The 26,732-nt window shown below is 47.6% G+C and overlaps 1 protein-coding gene across 1 annotated transcript in view; it reads right to left on the minus strand.

Moving 5' to 3' along the window:
• Positions 1-26,732, minus strand: part of LOC120913896 (synaptonemal complex central element protein 1-like) — a 104,877-nt gene that overhangs the window by 16,961 nt on the left and 61,184 nt on the right. The window contains exons 6-9 of the mRNA XM_040324230.1: positions 25,370-25,459; positions 7,353-7,416; positions 7,115-7,181; positions 5,051-5,168 (exon numbers count right to left, since the gene is read on the minus strand). Coding sequence (XP_040180164.1) covers positions 5,051-5,168; positions 7,115-7,181; positions 7,353-7,416; positions 25,370-25,459 — 339 coding nt within the window. The remainder of the gene's footprint in view (positions 1-5,050; positions 5,169-7,114; positions 7,182-7,352; positions 7,417-25,369; positions 25,460-26,732) is intronic.

Here is a 26,732-nt window from a genome sequence, read left to right on the forward strand (position 1 = left end):
GAGCCAGGTGGGGGGGATGAGCCAGGTGGGGGGGGGTGAGCCAGGTGGGGGGGGGGGGGTGAGCCAGGTGGGGGGGGGTGAGCCAGGTGGGGGGGGGTGAGCCAGGTGGGGGGGGGGGGGGAGCCAGGTGGGGGGGTGAGCCAGGTGGAGAGATAGTCAGGTGGAAAGGAGAGAGAGGGGGTGCAGGCTGCAGTGAAAGCAGATGGTCTGACTACACCATATTTATACATCAGTGACACCTGCACAAACAGCGACGCCTCCTCCGTCCCTGGAAACTCCACCCTGCACCTACCTCCCGACCACCACACCGATCCCTGGGGCTGCTCCTCCCGATAAACCGCACCAGGCACACTAACTGAAAGCCGGAGGAGAGAGGAGCGGCCACACCCCCTGTCACATGGTACACGGAGGAAGCGTAGTCTCCAGGTGGATGAATGAGTCAGGTGGGGGGAGGTGAGCCAGGTGGGGAATGAGTCAGATGGATGGATAAGCCAGGTGGGGGGATGAGCCAGGTGGGGGGGATGAGCCAGGTGGGGGGGTGAGAGCCAGGTGGGGGGGGGGTGAGCCAGGTGAGGGGGGGTGAGCCAGGTGGGGGGAATGAGTCAGATGGATGGATAAGCCAGGTGGGGGGATGAGCCAGGTGGGGGGGATGAGCCAGGTGGGGGGGTGAGAGCCAGGTGGGGGGGGGTGAGCCAGGTGAGGGGGGGTGAGCCAGGTGGGGGGGTGAGCCAGGTGGGGGGATGAGAGCCAGGTGGGGGGGGATGAGCCAGGTGGGGGGGGTGAGCCAGGTGGGGGGGATGAGCCAGGTGGGGGGGGTGAGCCAGGTGGGGGGGGGATGAGCCAGGTGGGGGGGATGAGCCAGGTGGGGGGGGGTGAGCCAGGTGGGGGGGGATAAGCCAGGTGGGGGGATGAGCCAGGTGGGGGGGATGAGCCAGGTGGGGGGGGATGAGCCAGGTGGGGGGGGATGAGCCAGGTGGGGGGGGTGAGCCAGGTGGAGAGATAGTCAGGTGGAAAGGAGAGAGAGGGGGTGCAGGCTGCAGCCAAGTGAAAGCAGATGGTCTGACTACACCATATTTATACATCAGTGACACCTGCACAAACAGCGACGCCTCCTCCGTCCCTGGAAACTCCTCCACCCTGCACCTACCTCCCGACCACCACACCGATCCCTGGGGCTGCTCCTCCCGATAACCCGCGCCAGGCACACTAACTGAAAGCCGGAGGAGAGAGGAGCGGCCACACCCCCTGTCACATGGTACACGGAGGAAGCGTAGTCTCTACGGGTCGCAGGAGCTGTGATGGGCTCGGGGCTGATCGCAGGGGGGGTAGCGGGCGATGTGTGATCAGAGAGCGGAGGAGGGAGCAGACTGTCCCTGACGTGCTGTGCTGGGGGGGGAGGCTGGCGGCGGCGGTGCTTGACATGTCAGACTGCTTGTGGATTGTGTGCAAGCGCTGTGGCGGACAGTGCGGCAGAACAAAAACCAGCCGCCGGGCGCCCTAGGTGGCAGTGCGCCCTAAGCGGTCGCTTAGTCCGCCTAGTGGTAGCGCCGGCCCTGCCTGGGAGGGAAACAAGAGATAATGTGCTGAGGGGGCTCTTCCTGATTCAAAAAGCCAGGAAGAACAGAAAACCGGTAATGTTTATGTCGCTGGATGCTGAAAAAGCATTTGATAGACTAGATTGGAAATTCATGACTGCAACATTAAGATATATAGGACTGGGACCTAGAATGCTTAGACTAATAGAAGCATTATACTCAAAACCCTTGGCGCAGCTCCGAGTTAATGGTTCCTTGTCAGAAAGTTTTCCACTTTTTAACGGGACTCGTCAGGGATGCCCGCTTTCCCCCCTCCTTTTTGTATTATCTCTGGAACCCCTTTTGGCCACAATTAGATCTAATGAGGAGATAAAGGGATTGGAGGTGGATGGGGAGGAACACAAGATATCTGCATTCGCCGACGATATGATGCTTTTATGTATCCAATCCAATACAGACAATGCCAAAAATGATGGAGGAATATGGTAAATATGGAGAAATTTAGAACTTAAAAATTAACAGAGAGAAAACTGAGACTCTGACGATATCTATGAGCCCAAAAGAACGCAGAGATCTTGGAGCCCTATACCCATTCACATTGAAACGGGTACAGACAAAAGGCAATGAAGTACCTAAGGATACTCATGTCAAAGTCAGAAAGGGAGATAATATGTAGATAATTATATCTCTTTATTAAATAAAATTAAAGGAGAACTCAAAGGGTATTGGACAGATATAATATCTTGGTTTGGAAGAATAAATATCATCAAAATGATGATTTTGCACAAAATCCTGTATATATTTCAAGTTCTTCCAATTAAAATCCCAGAAGTATATTTCAAAACATAAATAAGGGGGTACATATGGAAAAACAAGAAATCCTGTATCTCCGCAGAGATTCTGTCTAGGCCTAGAAATGAAGGGGGAATACAACTACCAGACTTTAAGAGATATTATGAAGCAGCGGTGCTAAAAAGGATTACTGACTGGTTTCAGGAGGGGGGACTAAGGAAAAAATGGGTAGGCATTGAGGAGAACTTGAGTGGCACAAATTTGGGCACAAGAATATGGGTTCCAAAACAATACAGATGCCTCCTAGGAGACACCCCATCAATAACCAAAGAAACATTCAGAATATGGGACAGAATATGTAAAATTAAAAGATGGCCATATAATAGCCCCCAACTGCCCCTTACGGGTACGGACTACTTTCTGCCGGGCAAGGAGGGGGGCAGTTTCCTGAGATGGGCAAGGACGGGTGTATTGAAACTAAGACATAATGAAGAAGGACACCCTGAGCCCTCTGAGAGACATACAAGAAAGGTGTGGAGCTGTGGAGGGGGACGAGTGGAGATATGGACAAGTCCAGCACTTTGTCCAATCTCTACCAAAGCCTATGAGGGCTCCGAATGAGTTGAACCCTTGGGAGAGACTCATAGACCGGAGTGGCTCGGGTAAACAAGGGATATCAAACATATACGGTATACTGACCTTGGAGGGGTGCTTGGAGAAGCTAAAATCTATAAGGGCATGGGAAGTTGAACTAAAACAACACAATCCAGAGGATAAGAAGAGACAGATCCTGGATTATGTCCACTCTACCTCTATAGACAACAAAATAAAAGAGATGAATTACAAGCTCCTGACTAGATGGTATTTTGTGCTACTAAGACTTCACAGAATGAACAGCGAGACGTCACCATTATGTTGGCGATGATGTGGGCATTAGGGGACTCATGCTCACATCTGGTGGCAATGCCCGCAGATACATAAATTCTGGAAAGAAGTCCTAGGTTTGATCAAAAAAATAAGCGGGACAGAGGTGAAATGTGACCCATGGGCCTGTTTGTTCCATAGTACAATGATATCAAGGAAAAAATATAGACTGTCCCTGATCCCTTACCTACTGAATGGAGCAAAGGCAGTAATACCAAAGAACTGGAAGAAAGAAAATGCTCCATCGGTGGGGGAATGGCTTAGGGAAGTGGGCAAGATGGGAGAAATGGAGGAATTACTGTCAATCCAGAACGAAAGCAGATCAAAATGCGAAGAGATATGGAGAGGATGGAGGGAGTTCAAGAAGACATACATTTTTATTAGTACCCTGGGTTAGTAGGAGGGAGTATGAGGGGAATGAGTCTTCCCCCCCCCCCCAAAAAAAACGTTTTTTTTTTCTCCTTGTATGCCAGAGCCTTAGCACTCTAGAGATAGGGACACAGAGGTGGGACTGGGGCTGAAGGTCCCCTCCTTAAGTGGGTAAATATATAAGACACTCTTTTTCAAGATTGGGGTTTTATCCCCCCCCTTTTTTTAAGTAATTTATAGATAGGGACATGGCGGTGGGATTGGGGCTGTAGGTATAGTCCCCTCTTAATTTGCACCCGAAATTGGGCTAATTTACAAGACACTTTATTTATTTTTTTATTTTAAGATGGGGGTTCTCATCCCCCCCCCCTTTTTTTTTTTTTTAGTAATCTATAGATAGGGACACGGCGGTGGGATTGGGGCTGAAGGCCCCCTCCTTAAGTGGGTAAATATATATGATACTCTTTTTCAAGATGGGGGCTTTATCCACCCTTTTTTTTTAGATAGGAACACGGCGGTGGGATGGGGGCTGTAGGTATAGTCCCCTCTTAATTTGCACCCGAAATTGGGCCAATTTACAAGACACTTTATTTCTTTATTTCAAGATGGGGGTCCTCATACTGTATAAATATCTATATATCATATATATATATACTAGCTGAATACCCGGCGTTGCCCGGTCTTCCTATCTTAACCTTTTGGGGAGGAAAATCATAGTAATATAAATATACCCATCTTTTATATAAGGGTGTAGGTAAGGGTTAATTTAACTGTCATATATTTTTATTTGGCATATAAGTAATATGTGTACCAGGTATTATTGAAATATCTCCAGGCGTACAGAAGTTATGTGGGAACATACATTTCCCATTGATTTGCATGGGACTTTAAACAAAAACCCCGACCCTCACAAATGGGGGCAGTTAAGGGATAAATTAACTATCCTATAGTTTAAGTGGACATATAAGTAACATGTGACCAAGTGTTATCGAAATATGTACAGCCGTTTGGAAGTTATGAAGTAACATGTATTTCCCATAGAGTTGAATGGGACTTTAAAGAAAAACCCCGACCATGGCAAATGGGGGTGGGTAAGGGTTAAACCACCTATCCTATGTTTGTTGCTGACATATAAGTAACATGCGTGCCAAGTTTCATGTTAATATCTTTAGCCGTTTGGACGTGATGCTGGAACATACATACATACATACACACACACACACGTTGAGTTTTATATATATATATATTCTATCATTGAACAACCTGTACTTACCTAGATAATTATTGTCCTTCGTCTGATATGTTCCCATATTATGCTGGTGATAACCTGAAACTCTGATTTGCTATTGCTAATATTTCTCTTTTGTGTACTTAATATTTTCAATAAAAATACTGTAAGTAAAAGAAATATGGTCAGCGTGATTACTTACACTACACACACAGCTTCCTCACTGTGAAGGAAGACATTTTCTGGGGTAAGGATACCATCATCTATGAGTCTTGCCTCAGTTTCCTTTATTTCTTTAAGTTTAGGGAGCTTCTCCCTATCTTTAAGCAAAGTGAGAGAAAAGATTTTGTAAATGTCGTAATTCTAGTAAAAAAAAACTAAGCCTCATATATATATATATAAAAAAAGAAAAAAGTGTTAAAATACAGTATATCCCCTTTGAAGAAGTGTGAAAGCCCTGGGTCTGTTTCTCTTTTTTCTTCCTGATGGCATGATTCTCACGAAACGTACGTCGAGGCGATTCCGGTCACACTAGTTCCGGATCCCTGCTTCTAGTTTGTCTCCCAGCATGAGTGAAACGCACGCCAGATTGGACGTGAGCCCAGCGGTGAGCAGCCCCCAAATTGCAATTTATGCTAGCTATCCTCAGTGCCAGGCCAAGGCATTTTGTTGTTTGTACAAATTGTAGGAGGTTTCAGGAGGGGGGACTAAGGAAAAAATGGGTAGGCATTGAGGAGAACTTGAGTGGCACAAATTTGGGCACAAGAATATGGGTTCCAAAACAATACAGATGCCTCCTAGGAGACACCCCATCAATAACCAAAGAAACATTCAGAATATGGGACAGAATATGTAAAATTAAAAGATGGCCATATAATAGCCCCCAACTGCCCCTTACGGGTACGGACTACTTTCTGCCGGGCAAGGAGGGGGGCAGTTTCCTGAGATGGGCAAGGACGGGTGTATTGAAACTAAGACATAATGAAGAAGGACACCCTGAGCCCTCTGAGAGACATACAAGAAAGGTGTGGAGCTGTGGAGGGGGACGAGTGGAGATATGGACAAGTCCAGCACTTTGTCCAATCTCTACCAAAGCCTATGAGGGCTCCGAATGAGTTGAACCCTTGGGAGAGACTCATAGACCGGAGTGGCTCGGGTAAACAAGGGATATCAAACATATACGGTATACTGACCTTGGAGGGGTGCTTGGAGAAGCTAAAATCTATAAGGGCATGGGAAGTTGAACTAAAACAACACAATCCAGAGGATAAGAAGAGACAGATCCTGGATTATGTCCACTCTACCTCTATAGACAACAAAATAAAAGAGATGAATTACAAGCTCCTGACTAGATGGTATTTTGTGCTACTAAGACTTCACAGAATGAACAGCGAGACGTCACCATTATGTTGGCGATGATGTGGGCATTAGGGGACTCATGCTCACATCTGGTGGCAATGCCCGCAGATACATAAATTCTGGAAAGAAGTCCTAGGTTTGATCAAAAAAATAAGCGGGACAGAGGTGAAATGTGACCCATGGGCCTGTTTGTTCCATAGTACAATTTTATGTCGTTTGCGTAATTCGTCCGTGAATAGGGTTTTACGTCATTTACGTCCATGTCTAAATCAATAGGACCGTGCGGCGTACTTAGCCGCAATGCACACTGGGATATGTAGGCGGACGGCGCATGCGCCGTTCGTAAAAAATACGTCAATCACGTCAGGTCAAGACCCATTAACATAAAACACGCCCCCTCAGCCGAATTTGAATTAGCCGCCCTTACGCACGCCCGATTCACGCTACGCCGCCGTAACTTAGCAGGCAAGTACTTTGTGAATCATGTACTTGCCTCGCTAACTTACGGCGGCGTAGTGTAAACACGATACGCTACGCCGCCGCAAAGTTAGGACGCCCTTTGTGAATCTACCCCATAAGCTCTGTATTGTGAGCTCCAGAGTGGAGTTTTCATACAGTTTGATAATGGAAGGCTCTGCTGATTTCAACATCTCAACGCATGGCTTTGAGTCATGTGACCTTGAACTGTTGTAAGATTACTTTATTAAGGCAGTTGGATTAGTTTACACACACTCTGGCTCTCCAATCTATTCTCTCTAATCATTAGAAGCAGGCATACATTTTAGATCTGGGGCTAAGCCAAAAACATACACATATGAAAGTTGTTGTTTTGCTACTTTTTTAATGTTTAAAAACATAGCATAGTTGTAATTCCCCTTTTTCTCTTGGGAAAATAATCAGTACTTACATTCCTGTATTAGTTCATTTTTCTGTTTTTCCAAGCGAGAGATCTCTTCTTCAAGCCTCTTTGGATTCTGAAAAAAGATTTGCGAGCGAGCTGTTTTATAAGTTATAACAACTAAAAAATTCAAGAATCGAACACTACAAAGATAATATCACATCCACTGTACTTTTCTTGAAGCCATTGGAACACACAGCCAGCTTTCTCTTTAAACATGAAGACCACAAAATACAAAGATCCTTACATAAAATTCTGCCAGGTTTCTGTGTTTGGTCATAAGATTTTCTAGCTGGTCCTCAAACCTCATCCTAAATAAAGCAAGAGAAGAAACAGACATATCAATGTTTTGATGATCCCATATAAACCACGTTTCATAACAGTTCCAGGCTAGTACCCACATGCAGTGAATGTTTGAGAGTTAAATGTTGGCTGCCATTGCTGACCCATTCTTCTCTGGTTGTCTAGCTGCCATGTCCACATTGGCTTCAATACCACTCTGGTACAAGTAGCGAGGTAAGAAATTCAGACTTTCTCCTGTATGCGTGTTCCAGGACTCAAATGCTGAAGCTAGACACAGGAAACTACTAGCATTTACAGAAACCAGCAATGTCACGCTCATGTTTATCTCTGGACAAGGGTATTTTAATGATGCATTTCAATGAATGGAGATCATTTCCTGAAGGACTACTCCAGACAAAAGAGGTTCTCTAAATAAGTTAAAGCAATGGTCTACCCATTATTGCAAAAATTAAAAGCCAGAAGCTCCAAATACTGTAGCTGCTGAATTTTAATAATAGGACACTTACCTGTCCTGGAGTCCAGCGAAGTCAGCACCACAGCTGATGTCTCCATCAGCTGTCGGGTGCTACCGCCGGCATTGCCAGTAAGGGAACCTGGTAGTGAAGCATTACAGCTTCACGCCAGGTCCCTACTGCGCATGCGTGAGGCACTCGCTGTGCTCTCCTACTGGCCTGGCGACAGGGGGGGAGGGGTGGGAGCCAAGCACTGATATACAGTGAGGAATATAAGTATTTGAACACCCTGCTATTTTGCAAGTTCTCCCACTTGGAAATCATGGAGGGGTCATCGTAGGTGCATGTCCACTGTGAGAGACATAATCAAAAAAAAAAATTCCAGAAATCACAATTTATGATTTTTTAACTATTTATTTGTATGATACAGCTGCAAATAAGTATTTGAACACCTGTCTATCAGCTAGAATTCTGACCCTCAAAGACCTGTTAGGCCCTTTTCACACTACAAAATAAATCCGTTTTAATAATCCGTTTTAAAATCCGTCAGATAATGTTAAAAAACGGAAGTTATACGTCCTTTATAAAATATCATTAAAGTCTATGGGATTTTTTTATGTTCCGTAAAGATCCGTAATAGTCCGTTATAACATACGGACGTTAGTTATAACGGAATATGTGACGGGTCTTGCACTATTTTTTGTCAATTTTTTGTCCGTTGCAAGTAACGGATATATTAACGTCCGTTATATTTTAACATTGAAGTCTATGGCACATGGACGTTAGTAAATGTCTCCGTAAATGTCCGTTATGTTAACGGACGTTAATTTTACTGAGCATGGATATTCAGGGGAACCCCGCTGTCAATTTAAAACAAAAATGACGTGCGGTTCCCGGTAAATATCCATAACCAGACCCTTCAGGTCTGGTATGGATATTCAGGGGAACCCCGCCGTCAATTTAAAACAAAAATGACGTGCGGTTCCCGGTAAATATCCATAACCAGACCCTTCAGGTCTGGTATGGATATTCAGGGGAACCCCGCCGTCAATTTAAAACAAAAATGACGTGCGGTTCCCCCTAAATATCCATAACCAGACCCATTATCCGAGCACGTTGACCTGGCCGGCCGCAGAAAAGAGGGGGGGACAGAGTGCGGCCCCCCCCCTCTCTCCTGAACCGCACCAGGCCACATGCCCTCAACATGGGGAGGATGTCCCCATGTTGATGGGGACAAGGGTCTCATCCCCACAACCCTTGCCCGGTGGTTGTGGGGGTATGCGGGCGGAAGGTTTATCAGAATCTGGAAGACCCCTTTAACAAAGCGGACCCCCAGATCCTGACCCCCCCCCCCTGTGTGAAATGGTAATGGGGTACACTGTACCTCTACCATTTCACGAAGGAAGTAAAAAGTATTGTAAAAAAAACACACTGACACAAAAGAATAAAGTCCTTTATTAACCACTTGCCCACCAGGTTAATTCTGGCACTTCTCTCCTTCATGTGAAAATCACAATTTTTTTGCTAGAAAATTAATCAGAACCCCCAAACATTATATATTTTTTTTAGCAGACATCCTAGGGAATAAAATGGCAGTCATTGCAATACTTTTTGTCACACCGTATTTGCGCAGCGGTCTTACAAGCGCACTTTTTTTGGATAAAAATCACTTTTTTGAATAAAAAAATAAGACAGCAATACATTTTGCCCAATTTTTTTATATATTGTGAAAGATAATGTTACGCCGAGTAAAATGATACCCAACATGTCACGCTTAAAAATTGCGCCCGCTCGTGGCATGGCGTCAAACTTTTACCCTTAAAAATCTCGATAGGCGACGTTTAAAAAATTCTACAGGTTGCATTTTTTGAGTTGCAGAGTAGGTCTAGGGCTAGAATTATTTCTCTCACTCTAACGATCGCGGCGATACCTCACTTGTGTGGTTTGAATACCGTTTTCATATGCGGGCGCTACTCGCGTATGCGTTTGCTTCTGCGCGCGAGCTCGTCGGGACGGGGGGCTTTAAAAAAAATTTTTTGGGTTTTCTTATTTATTTTTATTTAGTTTTATAATTTTTTACACTGAAAAAAAAAAAAAAAAAATTGATCACTTTTATTCCTATTACAAGGAATGTAAACATCCCTTGTAATAGAAAAAAGCATGACAGGTCCTCTTAAATATGAGATCTGGGGTCAAAAAGACCTCAGATCTCATAATTAGACTTAAATGCAAAAAAAAAAATAAAAAAAAAAAAATGTCATTTTTTCAAATGACACAAAAAAAAATGTTTCTTTAAGAGGCTGGGCGGGACTGACGTTTTGACGTCACTTCCGCCCAGCAGAGCTATGAGGATGGGTGAAGGAGATTTCTCCTTCAGTCCCGTCCCCGCTCAGCTGCCGGACACATCCGATCCCCTCCGCCGCTACCGACGGCTCCGGTAAGCGGCGGAGGGCGCGGGAGAGCGGCGGGAGGGGGGGGGCCCTCTCCCGCCACCGATAACGGCGATCTCGCGGCGAATCCGCCGCGGAGACCGCCGTTATCGTGTACACCACCGCCCCCTGAAAAGATGAATATCTCGGTTGTGGCAGCAGCTGCTGCCGTTATCAAGATATTCAACTTTAAAAAGAGGACGTCTTTTTGACATGGGGCGGTGGTCAAGAGGTTAAAAAAAAAACTCCAGCGCTGAAAAATCCACTCGTTCCCGGCTTCCTGCGTTGTCCTGATCCAGCGACGGGTGCGGGTGATCTCCCGCGATGAGAAGATCCAGCGTCGGGTGATCTCCGCTCCAGCGATGTGAAGATCCATCCATCCGGCGCAGCAGCATCCCGGACCTCCTCTCACCGCTGGGCACAGCCCAGCGAATGAGCGGCTGAAGCTGTGACATTTCTTATATAGAGGAGGCAGAGCCACCCGTCACGTGACCCTGCCCCCTCTGACGTACCTCTGCTACATCACTGGGGAAGACCTCCTCTATATAAGAAATGTCACAGCTTCAGCCGCTCATTCGCTGGGAGCGGAGATCACCCGACGCTGGATCTTCTCATCGCGGGAGATCACCCGCACCCGTCGCTGGATCAGGACAACGCAGGAAGCCGGGAACGAGTGGATTTTTCAGCGCTGGAGTTTTTTTTTTTTTTTTTAATAAAGGACTTTATTCTTTTGTGTCAGTGTGTTTTTTTTACAATACTTTTTACTTCCTTCGTGAAATGGTAGAGGTACAGTGTACCCCATTACCATTTCACACAGGGGGGGGGTCAGGATCTGGGGGTCCCCTTTGTTAAAGGGGTCTTCCAGATTCTGATAAACCTTCCGCCCGCATACCCCCACAACCACCGGGCAAGGGTTGTGGGGATGAGACCCTTGTCCCCATCAACATGGGGACATCCTCCCCATGTTGAGGGCATGTGGCCTGGTGCGGTTCAGGAGAGAGGGGGGGCCGCACTCTGTCCCCCCCTCTTTTCTGCGGCCGGCCAGGTCAACGTGCTCGGATAATGGGTCTGGTTATGGATATTTAGGGGGAACCGCACGTCATTTTTGTTTTAAATTGACGGCGGGGTTCCCCTGAATATCCATACCAGACCTGAAGGGTCTGGTTATGGATATTTACCGGGAACCGCACGTCATTTTTGTTTTAAATTGACGGCGGGGTTCCCCTGAATATCCATACGACTTCTGGAGCTGGACTTCAAGAAAGGGTGAAATGTTTTTTTATTAACGGACGTTAGAAAGGAATGATATAACGGATGTATACGGATATATACGGATAAACATTATCCGTTTTCAATAAAGGAAGAATGGTAAAATATTTATCCGTATGTATCCGTTATTAAATCTGTTAATAAACGTCCGTTAATAGGTGTAATACGGATATTATAAAACGGACATACAATCCATAGTGTGAAAGAAGCCTTAGTCTGCCTTTAAAATGTCCACCTCCACTCCATTTATTATCCTAAATTAGATGCACCTGTTTGAGGTCATTAGCTGCATAAAGACACCTGTCCACCCCATACAATCAGTAAGAATCCAACTACTAACATGGCCAAGACCAAAGAGCTGTCCAAAGACACTAGAGACAAAATTGTACACCTCCACAAGGCTGGAAAGGGCTACGGGGAAATTGCCAAGCAGCTTGGTGAAAAAAGGTCCACTGTTGGAGCAATCATTAGAAAATGGAAGAAGCTAAACATGACTGTCAATCTCCCTCGGACTGGGGCTCCATGCAAAATCTCACCTCGTGGGGTCTCAATGATCCTAAGAAAGGTGAGAAATCAGCCCAGGACTACACGGGAGGAGCTGGTCAATGACCTCAAAAGAGCTGGGACCACCGTTTCCAAGGTTACTGTTGGTAATACACTAAGACGTCATGGTTTGAAATCATGCATGGCACGGAAGGTTCCCCTGCTTAAACCAGCACATGTCAAGGCCCATCTTAAGTTTGCCAATGACCATTTGGATGATCCAGAGGAGTCATGGGAGAAAGTCATGTGGTCAGATGAGACCAAAATAGAACTTTTTGGTCATAATTCCACTAACCGTGTTTGGAGGAAGAAGAATGATGAGTACCATCCCAAGAACACCACCCCTACTGTGAAGCATGGGGGTGGTAGCATCATGCTTTGGGGGTGTTTTTCTGCACATGGGACAGGGCGACTGCACTGTATTAAGGAGAGGATGACCGGGGCCATGTATTGCGAGATTTTGGGCAACAACCTCCTTCCCTCAGTTAGAGCTTTGAAGATGGGTCGAGGCTGGGTCTTCCAACATGACAATGACCCGAAGCACACAGCCAGGATAACCAAGGAGTGGCTCTGTAAGAAGCATATCAAGGTTCTGGCGTGGCCTAGCCAGTCTCCAGACCTAAACCCAATAGAGAATCTTTGGAGGGAGCTCAAACTCCGTGTTTCTCAGCGACAGCCCAGAAACCTGACTGATCTAGAGAAGATCTGTGTGGAATAGTGGGCCAAAATCCCTCCTCCAGTGTGTGCAAACCTGGTGAAAAACTACAAGAAATGTTTGACCGCTGTAATTGCAAACAAAGGCTACTGTACCAAATATTAACATTGTTTTTCTCAGGTGTTCAAATACTTATTTGCAGCTGTATCATACAAATAAATAGTTAAAAAAAATCATACATTGTGATTTCTGGATTTTTTTTTTTGATTATATCTCTCACAGTGGACATGCACCTACGCAGTGGCGTTGCTAGGGGGGTGCGGGGGTTCGGGCCGCACCGGGTGACACCCACTAGAGGGGTGACACCATCCCGATTTAAAAAAAAAAAAAAAAAAAAATTTTTTTTTTTTTTTTAAGCTGACATGACCAGAGGTGCAGGTGGCTGTGTAATGTAAAAGGGGTGCAGTGATGCAGGGTGTTGTGTAATGTAAAAGGGTCCAGAGGTGCAGGGGGCTATGAGATGTAAAGGGGGCCAGTGATGCAGGGTGCTGTGTAATGTAAAGGGGTCCAGAGGTGCAGGTGGCTGTGTAATGTAAAAGGGTCCAGAGGTGCAGGGTGCTGTGTAATGTAAAGGGGTGCAGAGGGCTGTGTAATGTAAAAGGGTCCAGAGGTGCAGGGTGCTGTGTAATGTAAAGGGGTGCAGAGGGCTGTGTAATGTAAAAGGGTCCAGAGGTGCAGGGTGCTGTGTAATGTAAAGGGGTGCAGAGGGCTGTGTAGTGTAAAAGGGTCCAGAGGTGCAGGGGGCTATGTGATGTAAAGGGGTGCAGAGGTGCAGGCGGCTGTGTAATGTAAAAGGGGTGCAGTGATGCAGGGTGCTGTGTAATGTAAAGGGGTCCAGTGATGCAGGGTGCTGTGTAATGTAAAAGGGGTGCAGTGATGCAGGGTGCTGTGTAATGTAAAGGGGTCCAGAGGTGCAGGTGGCTTTGTAATGTAAAAGGGTCCAGAGGTGCAGGGTGCTGTGTAATGTAAAGGGGTGCAGAGGGCTGTGTAGTGTAAAAGGGTCCAGAGGTGCAGGGGGCTATGTGATGTAAAGGGGTGCAGAGGTGCAGGCGGCTGTGTAATGTAAAAGGGGTGCAGTGATGCAGGGTGCTGTGTAATGTAAAGGGGTCCAGTGATGCAGGGTGCTGTGTAATGTAAAAGGGGTGCAGTGATGCAGGGGGCTGTGTAATGTAAAGGGGTCCAGTGATGCAGGGTGCTGTGTAATGTAAAAGGGGTGCAGTGATGCAGGGTGCTGTGTAATGTAAAGGGGTCCAGTGATGCAGGGTGCTGTGTAATGTAAAAGGGGTGCAGTGATGCAGGGGGCTGTGTAATGTAAAGTGGTCCAGAGGTGCAGTTGTGGAGAGGGGTACACAGTAGTAACAAAAAGATATTGAAGGATGCAGAGGTATGCAGGGGGCACAGTGGGGTGTTTTTACATTTTAACGTGTGGGGGGGGGGGGGGTGCCAGATATTGGATCCGCCCCGGGTGCCAAATGCTCTAGGTACGCCCCTGGCCTATAGGCTCCTGAGATGTGAATTGCGGTTCTGGAGAAAGAGAGGTGGGGGGAGGGGACAAAAAATGGAGAGAAAGAAGAAGGGATAGAACGCACAAGAAAGATGGATAGGGAAAGAGAGAAAAGGGGAAGAAAGGAGAACAGAGAGCAAACAGTAGGGTAAAAAATATTTTAAAATTTTTATTGGGGGGGGGGGTGACACCATATTTTACCGCACCAGGTGACACCAACCCTAGTGACGCCACTGCACCTACGATAACAATTTCAGACCCCTCCATTATTTCCAAGTGGGAGAACTTGCAAAATAGCAGGGTGTTCAAATACTTATTTTCATCACTGTAATTAGCCGCAGCTGTGGGGACAGGATACCTGTGAAAGATAGGTATCTGCTCCACCATCCTCCTGCAAGGTGGAACTCTACTTTAATAACATTCAAAGCTTTGTACTATATGTAAATGTCCTTATGCCTGCATGGAACTTCACTCTCCAAATCAACATTGATTATTTTTAAACCTCATGCTGATAGCATTAGTAAATAGATAGGAAAGTATATCATACTTACTTGTAATTTTTTTTTTTTTACAATTCTTTCATTACTTCCTGGTTTGCTTCCCAGGCAAATTATGTCATACATCCCAGGAGTCTTCAGAAAGGGAGGAGAAGAGAAGGGGTTTTCTCAGCTAAGCACACTCTCCTGCATGCATGCTTGAGCTAAGGATTCATGGAAGTAAATGCTACATGCCCTTACTCAAGATGGCCAGACCAAGAAATTCTAGGATGTTGTTTTTCAAGGGGATTTCTCAAGAAAATAAAGCATAGAGACATGTATGGGAGGAGTTTGCTTTGAATATTAAAAATGAATTAAACCGTATTTTTGGACTGTGGTGCTCAGATGCAGTAAAGATCCGCTTTAGGCTGGGTTCACATACATGCAAAATGGATGGGTTTTACATTGAATGTGACAGGCTTTTAATGGAGCCAGTTTACACATATTCAGGTAGCTGTGGTGCGAATTTGAAAAGGGTCCTGTGTGTTTTTGGGTCCGGTACGGGTGCAGTTGAATCACACTTGAACTGATGGACACAAACGCACAGGACACCGGACTGAAAACCGTAGCCAGACCTGTGTAAACCCAGGCTCATTAAAACAAGCTGAAAGCTTGGGACGACAGCTGAAATCTTTATAGGAAGCTGCCAATACTAATCAAATTATTGCACTATAGTTTTGCAGACATTTGCTTGTAAAATCTTAACCTATATGCATGAAAGAGCTGTGAAATCAGCAAAGAGGAAATCCTAGTTGTGTAAAAGAGGGGGGTGCCATCAATATTACCAGAAAACACTAAAGATGATTTAAGTGATCATGAGGTTCTTTTTACAAGTTTTGACATGCACATAGATTGCCATAGTACACTGTTCTACTATGAGTAAAATGTATGGCTATTCCTATAAGGACTAAGATACAGGAGTGGTCTTTGGGTACTGAGAGATTTACCTACTTGCTTGCAGTCACCACATTAGGCAAAATCTACTTAGGAGTGTTTTAGTAGTTCTGTTGCGCCAATAATTTACCAGTGATAAAAAGAGACCGCCTGAGTAATGTCAGGCAACATTGGACTTTAGTCCGCAGCTGGCTGAAAACAGGTCACAGGAGTGCAGAACGAATTGCACTCCAGTGAACCACAGGAGAAGTCGGGCCAAAAAGCTTTAGGGTCTACTTCTCCTTTAATCGTTTTTTTAAACAGAAACATTTTCTTTATTTAAAAAAAAGAAACAAACAAAACACATGAAAGAATATTTCACATACACTGCAGCACAATAGTCTCTAGGTAGTATCCATATAGGTAGGAACCTCAGAAATATAGACAACAGTATACAGTCTGACCAAAAATGGGGGGAGAGAAGAGAGAGGAAGGGAGAAATAAGGGACCCAGACCCAGAGAAACATATAACGCTGTATCCTGGCTTAGGCCAACAAGGCCCAGGCCTAGGGCAGCACTTTGCAGGGGGGCAGCATGGAAAGTGTCCCTGCTGGCTTGTGCTACACTGTTGGTGTAATGCAAGCCGTTTCTAATTTTGACTGTCCTATCATCCTGGGCCACAAACCTTCCTCACTGTGCTATATGTTTTCTGCTGTACCATTGGCATGGTTATATCTTTTTAGTCCTCTCCATAGGCGTGCGCAACCTATTACATTAGGGTGTGCACCCCAAAGCGCAAACACGTATGTATGTATATATATATTGTGACGCTATGCGAGGTGCGATACATGATCATAGGTACATTTCACCTCGCATACGTTCCATTATGAGAGATTGAACCGGAATCCATTCCGGGTTTTACAGCCTCTGGGCCTGGCTAGGATTCCGGTCCGGATGTTTGGGTCCACTGGAGTCCACAATCAGCTGGACTTTAAATGTCCAGGAAGAGAGCACAACAGGGCTCTGGCTTGAAACTCAGGAAGGGACCTGAGTGAGGGGAGCGCTGAGTGCTGGACTAAAAGGTTTGCTTTACTACATGTTTTGTGGGTGTCAGGGACTAGCCCCACACTGTATAGAGAGGAGATCCTGTTTGTTTAGTTTAGCGCCGGACGGCAAGGATTTAATTTACTGTTTTGTTTATTTTAATCTGCAAACCGTTTATAAATAAAATCTGGCATCCGCCAGACTTAAAAGAAAGTGCCTGCTTACAGACTGTGATTTCAGAAAAGGTGATCCCCACGAGCTAATCCCTCACACGTGGTGGATTCAGCGGGCACTTTTCTGAAAATGGAAGAAATGTTAAAGGCCCTGCTACAGGCCAATGCAGCCCAGCGGGAAACCAACCGCCAAGTCGCAGAGGCCGCTGCAGCACAACGAGAGGCCGCTGCAGCACAACAGGCTGCCCAGCAGGAGATAAACCGCCAAGTCGCAGAGGCCGCTGCAGCACAACACCGCCAAGTCGCAGAGGCCGTTGCAGCACAACACCGCCAAGTCGCAGAGGCCGTTGCAGCACAACACGCTGCCCAGCAGGAGATGAACCGACAGTTCGCCGAAGCTCTGGTGGAACTGAAAAAGGGGTCCGCACCTCCGGTGTTAGCGGAACCAAAGATTGTACGTGCTTCCTACCACCTGCAAAAGATGACACCGGCGGATGATGTTGAGGCGTACATGGCGACTTTCGAGAGAGTCGCTGACCGCGAAGGATGGCCAAAAGAGCAGTGGGCGGGACTATTGGCCCCATTCCTAACAGGAGAACCCCAAAAGGCCTATTTTGACCTAGAACCAGATAAGGCCCAGGACTATGAGACTCTAAAGACAGAAATACTCGCACGATTGGGTGTCACCATGGCAGTTCGGGCCCAGCGCGTGCATCAGTGGTCCTATTCCAGCAACAAGCCACCCCGGTCACAAATGTTTGACCTGGTCCACCTCACCAGGAAGTGGTTGCAGCCAGAGACTCTGACCAGCCCTCAGATTGTGGAGCGTGTGGTAATGGACCGGTACCTGCGTGCGCTCCCTGCTACCCTGAGAAAGTGGGTCGGACAGGGGGACCCCAACACTGCAGCCCAAATGGTGGACCTAGTGGAGAGGTACAGTGCTACTGAGGACTTGATAAACCCACCTACGCCCCACTTCGGTGTGTCTCGGGGTGCAAGATCTCCCAACGGTTCGGGTAAGACTGTTCCGGGGTTCAAGAGTTTGGGGAGAGTGGATAAGACTGTTGTTACAGCAGATGAGACTGTAGGTCCTAGACCTAGAGACTGGCCAAAGAAGCCAGGAAGGTTTTTGGGACCGTTAAAAGGACTGGGGGTAGGGCAAATACAGTGTTTTCGTTGCCATGCATTAGGCCATATTGCTGCAGATTGCCCTCTAAATGATGAACCTATGCAATGTGATTATGTTGATAGGGTAAGACGCATTTCTCTGTTTGCACAGGTCGCATGTGTTGCGACAAGTCAGAGTCGCCTTGAAAAACAAATGTGCGTTATTTCAATAGATGGCAAGCCTCTTACAGCCCTGCTAGACTCTGGTAGTGTGGTGACCTTAGTCAGGAGTGCATGTGTAGACCCCGCAAAACTACACCCCAGTTGTATTGGGGTAATATGCATCCATGGGGACACTCGGGACTACCAGACAGCGGTGGTTGAGGTTGATACCCCCTGGGGCTGTGTAACACATTCAGTGGGGGTGGTACCTTCACTGCTCCATGAAGCCTTAGTGGGGAGAGACTTTCCTCATTTTTGGAAGTTATGGGAGAGTGAAGGGAGGCCAGTAGATAGCGTTACCCCTACTGGGGAAACTCGAGAACTCTCACCAGACCCGTTTTGCCAAAGGGAAGGGCATGCTGTTGGTGGGATCGAGGAAGCCGGAGATCCTCTTCCTTTCCCTGCCATGGCTGGGGAACCGGAGGACTTAGAAGCTAGCACCCAGCTTGAGGGTAATGAACAGGAAACCTTGCCTGACCCTGACATGGAGAGTAGCCAAAATGTGGTACCCGACTTGGAGGTCAGGAGGGAGGATTTCTGTACCGAGCAGCTGCGAGAGCCCACCCTCATAAATGCCAGGGAAAATGTTAAGGTGTTGGATGGGGAACCGGTGGATCCTAATTGGGTGGTGTCCTTTCCCTACATGGCAATTAAAAACAATTTGTTATATCGAGTGATAAAACATGGAGAGGAAGAGGTAGAACAGCTACTGGTTCCCAAACCCTTTCGCAGGGTGGTGCTAGACCTGGCCCATGGTCATGTTATGGGGGGACATCTCGGGGTCGAAAAAACCAGGGAGAGAATCACCCAAAGATTCTTCTGGCCCGGTTTGCATGCAGAGGTCAAGGAGTACTGCGAATCGTGCCCCGAGTGCCAAATGTCAGCACCATCGCCCCATTTTCGCAGCCCCCTTGTTCCTCTACCAATAATTGAGGTCCCCTTTGAAAGGATTGGCATGGACCTGGTGGGGCCGGTCGTGAAATCTGCCCGGGGTCACCAGCATATTCTGGTGATCCTGGACTATGCGACTCGCTATCCTGAGGCCATACCCTTGCGTAACACCTCCGCCAAGGTTATTGCCAAGGAATTAGTCCAGGTGTTTAGTCGAGTGGGGATCCCAAAAGAGATCTTGACCGATCAAGGCACCCCTTTTATGTCAAGGGTTACCAAGGAGTTGTGTAGATTGTACAAAATCTCCCATCTCCGTACTTCTGTCTACCACCCCCAGACAGATGGTCTGGTCGAAAGGTTTAATAAAACATTGAAGAGTATGTTGAAAAAGGTGGTCGACAAGGATGGGAGAGACTGGGATTTTTTGCTACCATATCTCATGTTTGCCATACGAGAGGTTCCACAGGCCTCCACAGGCTATTCCCCCTTTGAGCTTTTGTATGGTAGGCATCCCAGGGGCCTGCTAGATATTGCTAAAGAAACGTGGGAAGGAGAGGTCAGCCCATATAGGAGCATCATAGAGCATGTCTCCTTGATGCAGGACCGAATCGCAACCATTCTGCCCCTAGTACGGGAACATATGGAGCGAGCCCAGGAGGCCCAAAGGAGGGTCTATAACCGGGGTGCCAAGGTCCGTACTTTCAACCCGGGGGACAGAGTGTTGGTACTGGTTCCCACGGTAGAAAGTTTTTAGCCAAGTGGCAGGGTCCCTTTGAGGTTGTCCAAAGGGTGGGGGAGGTAAACTACAAAGTCTACCAACCAGGGAAAAGGAAACCACACCAAATTTACCATGTAAATCTCTTAAAGCCCTGGAAGGACCGAGAGACTTTACTGGCCACGTCCCCGCCTCCAACAGACCGGATACCCGTGATACCTGACGTTCCCATCACAGATTCTCTGTCCGTAGCACAGCAAAGTGACGTTAGGGCATTCGTGCAGAAAAATAGAGACTTTTTCTCCCCCTTACCCGGACTGACCAACACGATCCAACATGACATAGTGACGGAACCAGGGGTTCGGGTAAATGTAAAACCATATAGAATTCCAGAGGCCCGGCGAGAGGCAGTTGCGGAAGAAATAAAAAATATGTTAGAGTTGGATGTGATCGAGGAGTCTCACAGTGAGTGGTCAAGTCCCATAGTGCTGGTCCCAAAACCTGATGGCAGTATTAGGTTTTGTAATGATTTTAGAAAACTTAACAGTGTGTCCAAATTTGACGCCTACCCGATGCCCCGGGTCGACGAACTTGTGGACAGGTTGGGACAGGCTCGCTACATAACGACCCTAGACCTAACGAAAGGTTATTGGCAGATACCGCTTACTGAATCGGCCAAGGAGAAGACTGCCTTTTCCACTCCTGAGGGCTCGTTTCAGTATAAGCGGATGCCGTTTGGTCTGCACGGAGCCCCTGCATCATTCCAGCGAATGATGGACAAAATTTTGAGACCACATCGCTCGTATGCAGCGGCGTACTTGGACGATGTGGTCATCCACAGCCCAGATTGGGAATCGCACCTGCTCCGTGTACAAGCGGTCGTAGATTCCCTTAGGGAAGCACGTCTCACGGCCAATCCAAAGAAATGTGCCATAGGCCTGGAGGAGGCCAAATACCTTGGGTACGTTATTGGCCGGGGGATGGTCAAGCCGCAGACCAATAAGATTGAGGCAATTCAAAAATGGCCCCAACCAGTCAATAAAAAACAAGTGAGGGCCTTCCTGGGCATTACGGGGTATTACAGGCGTTTCATACCCAATTTTGCCACCATTGCCGCCCCCTTGACCGATCTAACGAAGGGTAAGGGGTCGGTCATGGTCAAATGGAACCCCGAAGCCGAGGGGGCATTTCAGAAGTTAAAACAGGCTCTTTGTATGGTACCCGTACTAGTAACCCCGGATTTTAGCCAGGAGTTTGTTATACAGACGGACGCCTCTGAGGTGGGACTAGGGGCCGTACTGTCACAGATCAGGGATGGTGAGGAGCACCCAGTGGTATACCTGAGCAGGAAGCTGAACAAGCACGAGAAAAATTATGCCATCGTAGAAAAGGAGTGTCTCGCCATTAAGTGGGCCTTAGACTCCCTGAGGTATTACCTACTGGGGAGGTCATTTAAGCTGGTCACAGACCATGCTCCCCTGAAGTGGATGTGTGATAACAGGGAGAAAAATGCTCGTGTGACAAGGTGGTTCCTGGCTCTACAGCCTTTTAAATTTACGGTGGAGCACAGGCCAGGGAAGCTCCAAAATAATGCAGATGCCCTCTCCCGTGTGCACTGTATGGTTGGGTCAAGTGCTCAGCCGCAGGGGCTTGAGCAGAGGGGGAGGATATGTGACGCTATGCGAGGTGCGATACATGATCATAGGTACATTTCACCTCGCATACGTTCCATTATGAGAGATTGAACCGGAATCCATTCCGGGTTTTACAGCCTCTGGGCCTGGCTAGGATTCCGGTCCGGATGTTTGGGTCCACTGGAGTCCACAATCAGCTGGACTTTAAATGTCCAGGAAGAGAGCACAACAGGGCTCTGGCTTGAAACTCAGGAAGGGACCTGAGTGAGGGGAGCGCTGAGTGCTGGACTAAAAGGTTTGCTTTACTACATGTTTTGTGGGTGTCAGGGACTAGCCCCACACTGTATAGAGAGGAGATCCTGTTTGTTTAGTTTAGCGCCGGACGGCAAGGATTTAATTTACTGTTTTGTTTATTTTAATCTGCAAACCGTTTATAAATAAAATCTGGCATCCGCCAGACTTAAAAGAAAGTGCCTGCTTACAGACTGTGATTTCAGAAAAGGTGATCCCCACGAGCTAATCCCTCACAATATATATATATATATATATATATATATATATATATATATATATACACACACACACATGCCCGCTTTTATAAATAAATTGGTACATGTGCACAGAGAGTGAGAGAGAGAGAGGTGTAGGAGGGAGGGCTGAGAGAGAGGTGTAGGAGGGAGGGCTGAGAGAGAGAGAGAGAGAGAGAGAGAGGGAGAGAGGCGCGAGGGCTGAGAGAGAGAGAGAGGCGGGAGGGCTGGGAGAGAGAGGTGTAGGAGGGAGGGCTGAAAGACAGAGAGGTGTAGGAGGGAGGGCTGAGAGAGAGGGAGGGCTGAGAAAGAAGGAGGGCTAAGAAAGAGGGAGGGCTGAAAGAGAGGGAAGGCTGAGAGAGAGGGAGGGCTGAGAGAGAGGGAGGGCTGAGAGAGAGGGGGGTTGAGAGAGAGGGGGGTTTAGAGAGGGGGGGTTGAGAGAGGGAGGGCTAAGAATGGAGGGAGGGCTAAGAGATGGGGGCTGAAAGAGACTGGTGGGCTGAGAGAGAAGGGAGGGGGCTTGGAGAGAGGGGGGTTGAGAGAATAGGGTGGGCTCATAGAGACGGGTCGGCTGAAAGAGGGGGGGCTGAGAGAATAGGGAGGGCTAAGAGAGAAGGGACCTCTGGACCCCTGCATGTTACACAGACCCCCCTTCAGTGCAGACACTCCCTCAGTGCAGACACCCACCCCTCAGTGCAACCCCCCCTCAGTGCAAATCCCCCCCTCAGTGCAACCCCCCCTCAGTGCAAACCCCCTCGGTGCAACCCCCCAGTACAAACCCCCCCTCAGTGCAAACCCCCCTTAGTGAAAACCCCCTCAGTGCAAACACCCCCCCTCCCCATTCAGTACCTCAGATCATCGCAGGCAGCACCACGGCACATGGACAGAAGGTCTCCTCGGCCCCTCCCCCTCTATACACACAAACAGAGGAGGGGGCTGTGCCTGTGTGCCAACCACCACTAACAGCCCGTGGCTGTGAGAGGAGGGGATGGATGGTGCTGCGGTGTCACCCCGCAACCCCCCTCCTCTTGTACCGTGGCGCTCGGCGCTCTGATTCTGCGGCGCTCATCGCTGCAGTCGCGAGGGGGAGCCGCCCCCCCCCCCCACATGTCAGCTAAAAAAAATAATAATAATTTAAATCGGGATGATGTCACCCCTCTAGCGGGTGTCACCCGGGGGCGGACCGCACCCCCCTAGGAACGCCTCTGGGTGGGGGTTTGTAGAATGTGGTGTTGGCTGTGTAACTTTACAAGAAACGAGAGCCTCAGTACTCTGCACATCCCTTAGTCATGGTCCGGGTGGAAAGTGGGGTCCCCCTGGGGTTCTGTCCTGGGACTAATCCTATTTAAATGTATTTGTAAATGACCTGGAGGATGGGATAATCAGCTCAATCTCTGTATTTGCAGATACTAAGCTAAGCAGGGAAATAATTTCTGCGCAGAATGTGGAAACTTTGGCAAAATATGAATGCAATCTACTCACTGGGGTAGATCCTCTGGGGGAATCTAGGATGGAAAATTACCTGGGGGTCCAATGACAAGCTCAGCAATGGCATGCAATGCCAAGCTGCTGCAAGCAAAGCAAACAGAATATTGGCATGCATTAAAAAGGGGATTAACTCCAGAGATAAAACAATAATTCTCCAACTCTACGAGACTCTGGTCTGGCCGCGGCCTTGATTATGCTATCCAGTTCTGGGCACCAGTCCTCAGGAAGGATGTGCTGGCACTGGAGAGAGTCCAGAGAAAGGCACCAAAATGAATAAAGGGACTGGAGAATATTAGTTATGAGGAAAGGTTATGAGCACTGAACTTATTCTCTCTGGAGAAGAGACGATTGAGAGGGGATATCATTTCACTGTACAAATACCGTACTGGTGACCCCACAATAGGTATAAAGCTTTTCTGCAAAAAAAAGTGGTTTAACCCTAAACTTCGTAGAGGGTTCTTTACTGTAAAAGAGGTTAGGATGTGTAATTCTCTTCCACAGGCAGTGGTTTCAGCGGGGAGCATCAATAATTTCAAAAAACTATTAGATAGGCACCTGTATGACCACAGCATACAAGAATATACTGACATAAAAATCACACACAAAGGTTGGACTTGATGGACTTGTGTCTTTTTTCAACCTCCCCTACTATGTAATAGTTACTTGGTATGGTAAATATTTTGGTCCCTTTTTAAATATAGGCACCACGTTGGCCTTATGCCAGTCCAGTGGTACTTATTCAGTCATTAAAGAGTCCATAAAAATTAGAAACAATGGCTTTGAAATGACAGGGCTCAATTATTTTAGGATCCATGGGTGTATGCCATCTGGTCCAGGTGCTTTATCTACATTTAAATAAATAAATATTTCTGGACCATATCATTTTTGAGCCATTGTGGATCATTTGGGGCTGTGTCAATACCTGTGTTATGGCCATGAGCTCTCCCCTATGCTCCTTTGTATACATAGGGGTAGATTCACGTAGGGGCGCGCAATGATACGGCGGCGCAGCGTAACGTATTTACGCTACGCCGCCGTAACTTACAGGAGCAAGTGCAGTATTCACAAAGCACTTGCTCCGTAAGTTGCGGCGGCATAGCGTAAATGGCGCCGGCATAAGCGCGAGTAATTCAAATGTGGAAGGGGGGGGCGTGTTTTATGTAAATGTGGGATGACCTGACGTGATTGACGTTTTTTTACGGATGGCGCATGCGCTATCCGTGTACATATCCCAGTGTGCATTGCTTCCAAGTACGGCGCAACGACGTATTGGTTTCGACGTGAACTTAAATTACGTCCAGCCCTATTCGCGAACGACTTACGCAAACGACGTAAAAAATTAAAATTTCGAAGCGGGAACGACGTCCATACTTAACATTGGCTGCGCCTTCTAATAGCAGGAACAACCTTACGCCGAAAAAGCCTAACGTAAACGACGTAAATACATTGTGACGGGCGTACGTCCGTTTGTGAATCGGCGTATCTAGGTAATTAGCATATTCTACGGCGACAACAACGGAAGCGCCCCTAGCGGCCAGCATCAGAATGCACCCTAAGATACGACGGCGTAAGAGACTTATGCCAGTCGTATCTTAGGCAAATGTCGGCGTATCTAGCTTTCTGAATACAGAAAGTAGATACGCCGGCGCAGATTTGAATTTACGCAGCGTATCTATGGATACGCCGGCGTAAATTCTATCTGAATCTACCCCATAGAGGTATTTAATACTTTTGCCTTCTATTTGTCCCCAGTAATGAAAGGCACCATCCCCTGAAACCCCTCCTGCACTGACACAAATCTACATAGGAAAACTGAAAGTTTTCACCTTGCACTCTCACCTCTGTTTTCTTTGCTTTAATTTTTCTTCCTGAATTTGAGTTTTCAGATTGTTGATCCTCATTTTATAGTCCTCTGACCGCTCCCGCTGCCTGTTCAACAACATTAGAGAGTTACATCAGAACTTCAGTTATAGAGTAATGCTAAAAGACAATCTAAAATTTGAGTTACTAAATATATAACTGCATCCCACTGGGTCGATGGATGCCAAGCAGAATCCGGGGGAAGAGGTGCTGCAGGTGTTCCTGCTGGAGCACTTCTTTGACATACTGTCCCTGGAAGTCAGAGAGTGGGTCCGGGACCGAAAACCTTTCTCCTTGTCTGAAGCAGCTCGCCTGGCAGACGAATACACAGACTCCCGCAAACTGGATAACCCTGTGGTCAAGACAACAGCTCGGGTGGACTATCGATCGGCGGCACCCCCTACGGCTATCGCCCACCAACCCCAGTCGTACCGCCCTACAGCACCACCTCCAGCGGCCACATATTCTCAGCAGCCTAGGTTCAACTCCCAGGACTACTCACAGCCCATCAGGTGTTTCAGGTGTAAACAGCTAGGACACAAAAAGCTAGACTGTCCGTTGAATCCACCCAGGCAGTCACAGTCATGGAGACAGCCAGAAAGGGGGAACCCCCACACATCCATGCCTGCGGCCCACTGCGTTGAGGAGGAAGAACATTGGGGCGACCTGCACGAGGCAGATCCAATACAAGCAGCTAACCAGGACAACAGGCAGCAACACAGGCAGACTGTCTGGGTCAATGGAAAGGTAGCCAATGACCTACGTGATACTGGTGCTACCATGACCCTGCTACAGAAGAACCTCATCCCAGAGAGCCAGCACACCGGAGACACTGTAACCGTAAGAGTAGCGGGAGGCACCGTCTTCCAGCTACCCGTTGCCCGGGTTCACCTGGATTGGGGGGTTGGTTCAGGACACGTGAATGTGGGGGTGATGAAGGATTTCTACTGGGGAATGATTTGGCCCCCCTTGTTTCTGCTTACGCCCCAATGTGCCCCGCTGAAGCCAACCCAGTGACTACCTGTGCCCAGACCCGCTTTGCCTGAACCAAATTGCTTGCTGCTGAGACCCGGGTAAGACTATCTTCCCCGACATGTACCATAGATCAGGCAAAATATCACAGTCTAAAATGGAAATGTGACAAGTTGGCCAGTGAGAAATCGGAGATGCAACGCCACTACATCATGTATTATGAGATGTCCCGTGGCTTGAACATTGAAATGCACAAACAGGCTGAAATTGTCAAAAAGTTAAATGGGATTTGCGCCCAGGTTGTGCCTTATCTCTCCCAAGAGCATCAGCAACAGGTTGTGTGAGCCATTGAGAGAGTAAAGCAAGTGAC

Source organism: Rana temporaria, chromosome 9 (assembly GCF_905171775.1).
Source record: "Rana temporaria chromosome 9, aRanTem1.1, whole genome shotgun sequence".
Classification (NCBI taxonomy): domain Eukaryota; kingdom Metazoa; phylum Chordata; class Amphibia; order Anura; family Ranidae; genus Rana; species Rana temporaria.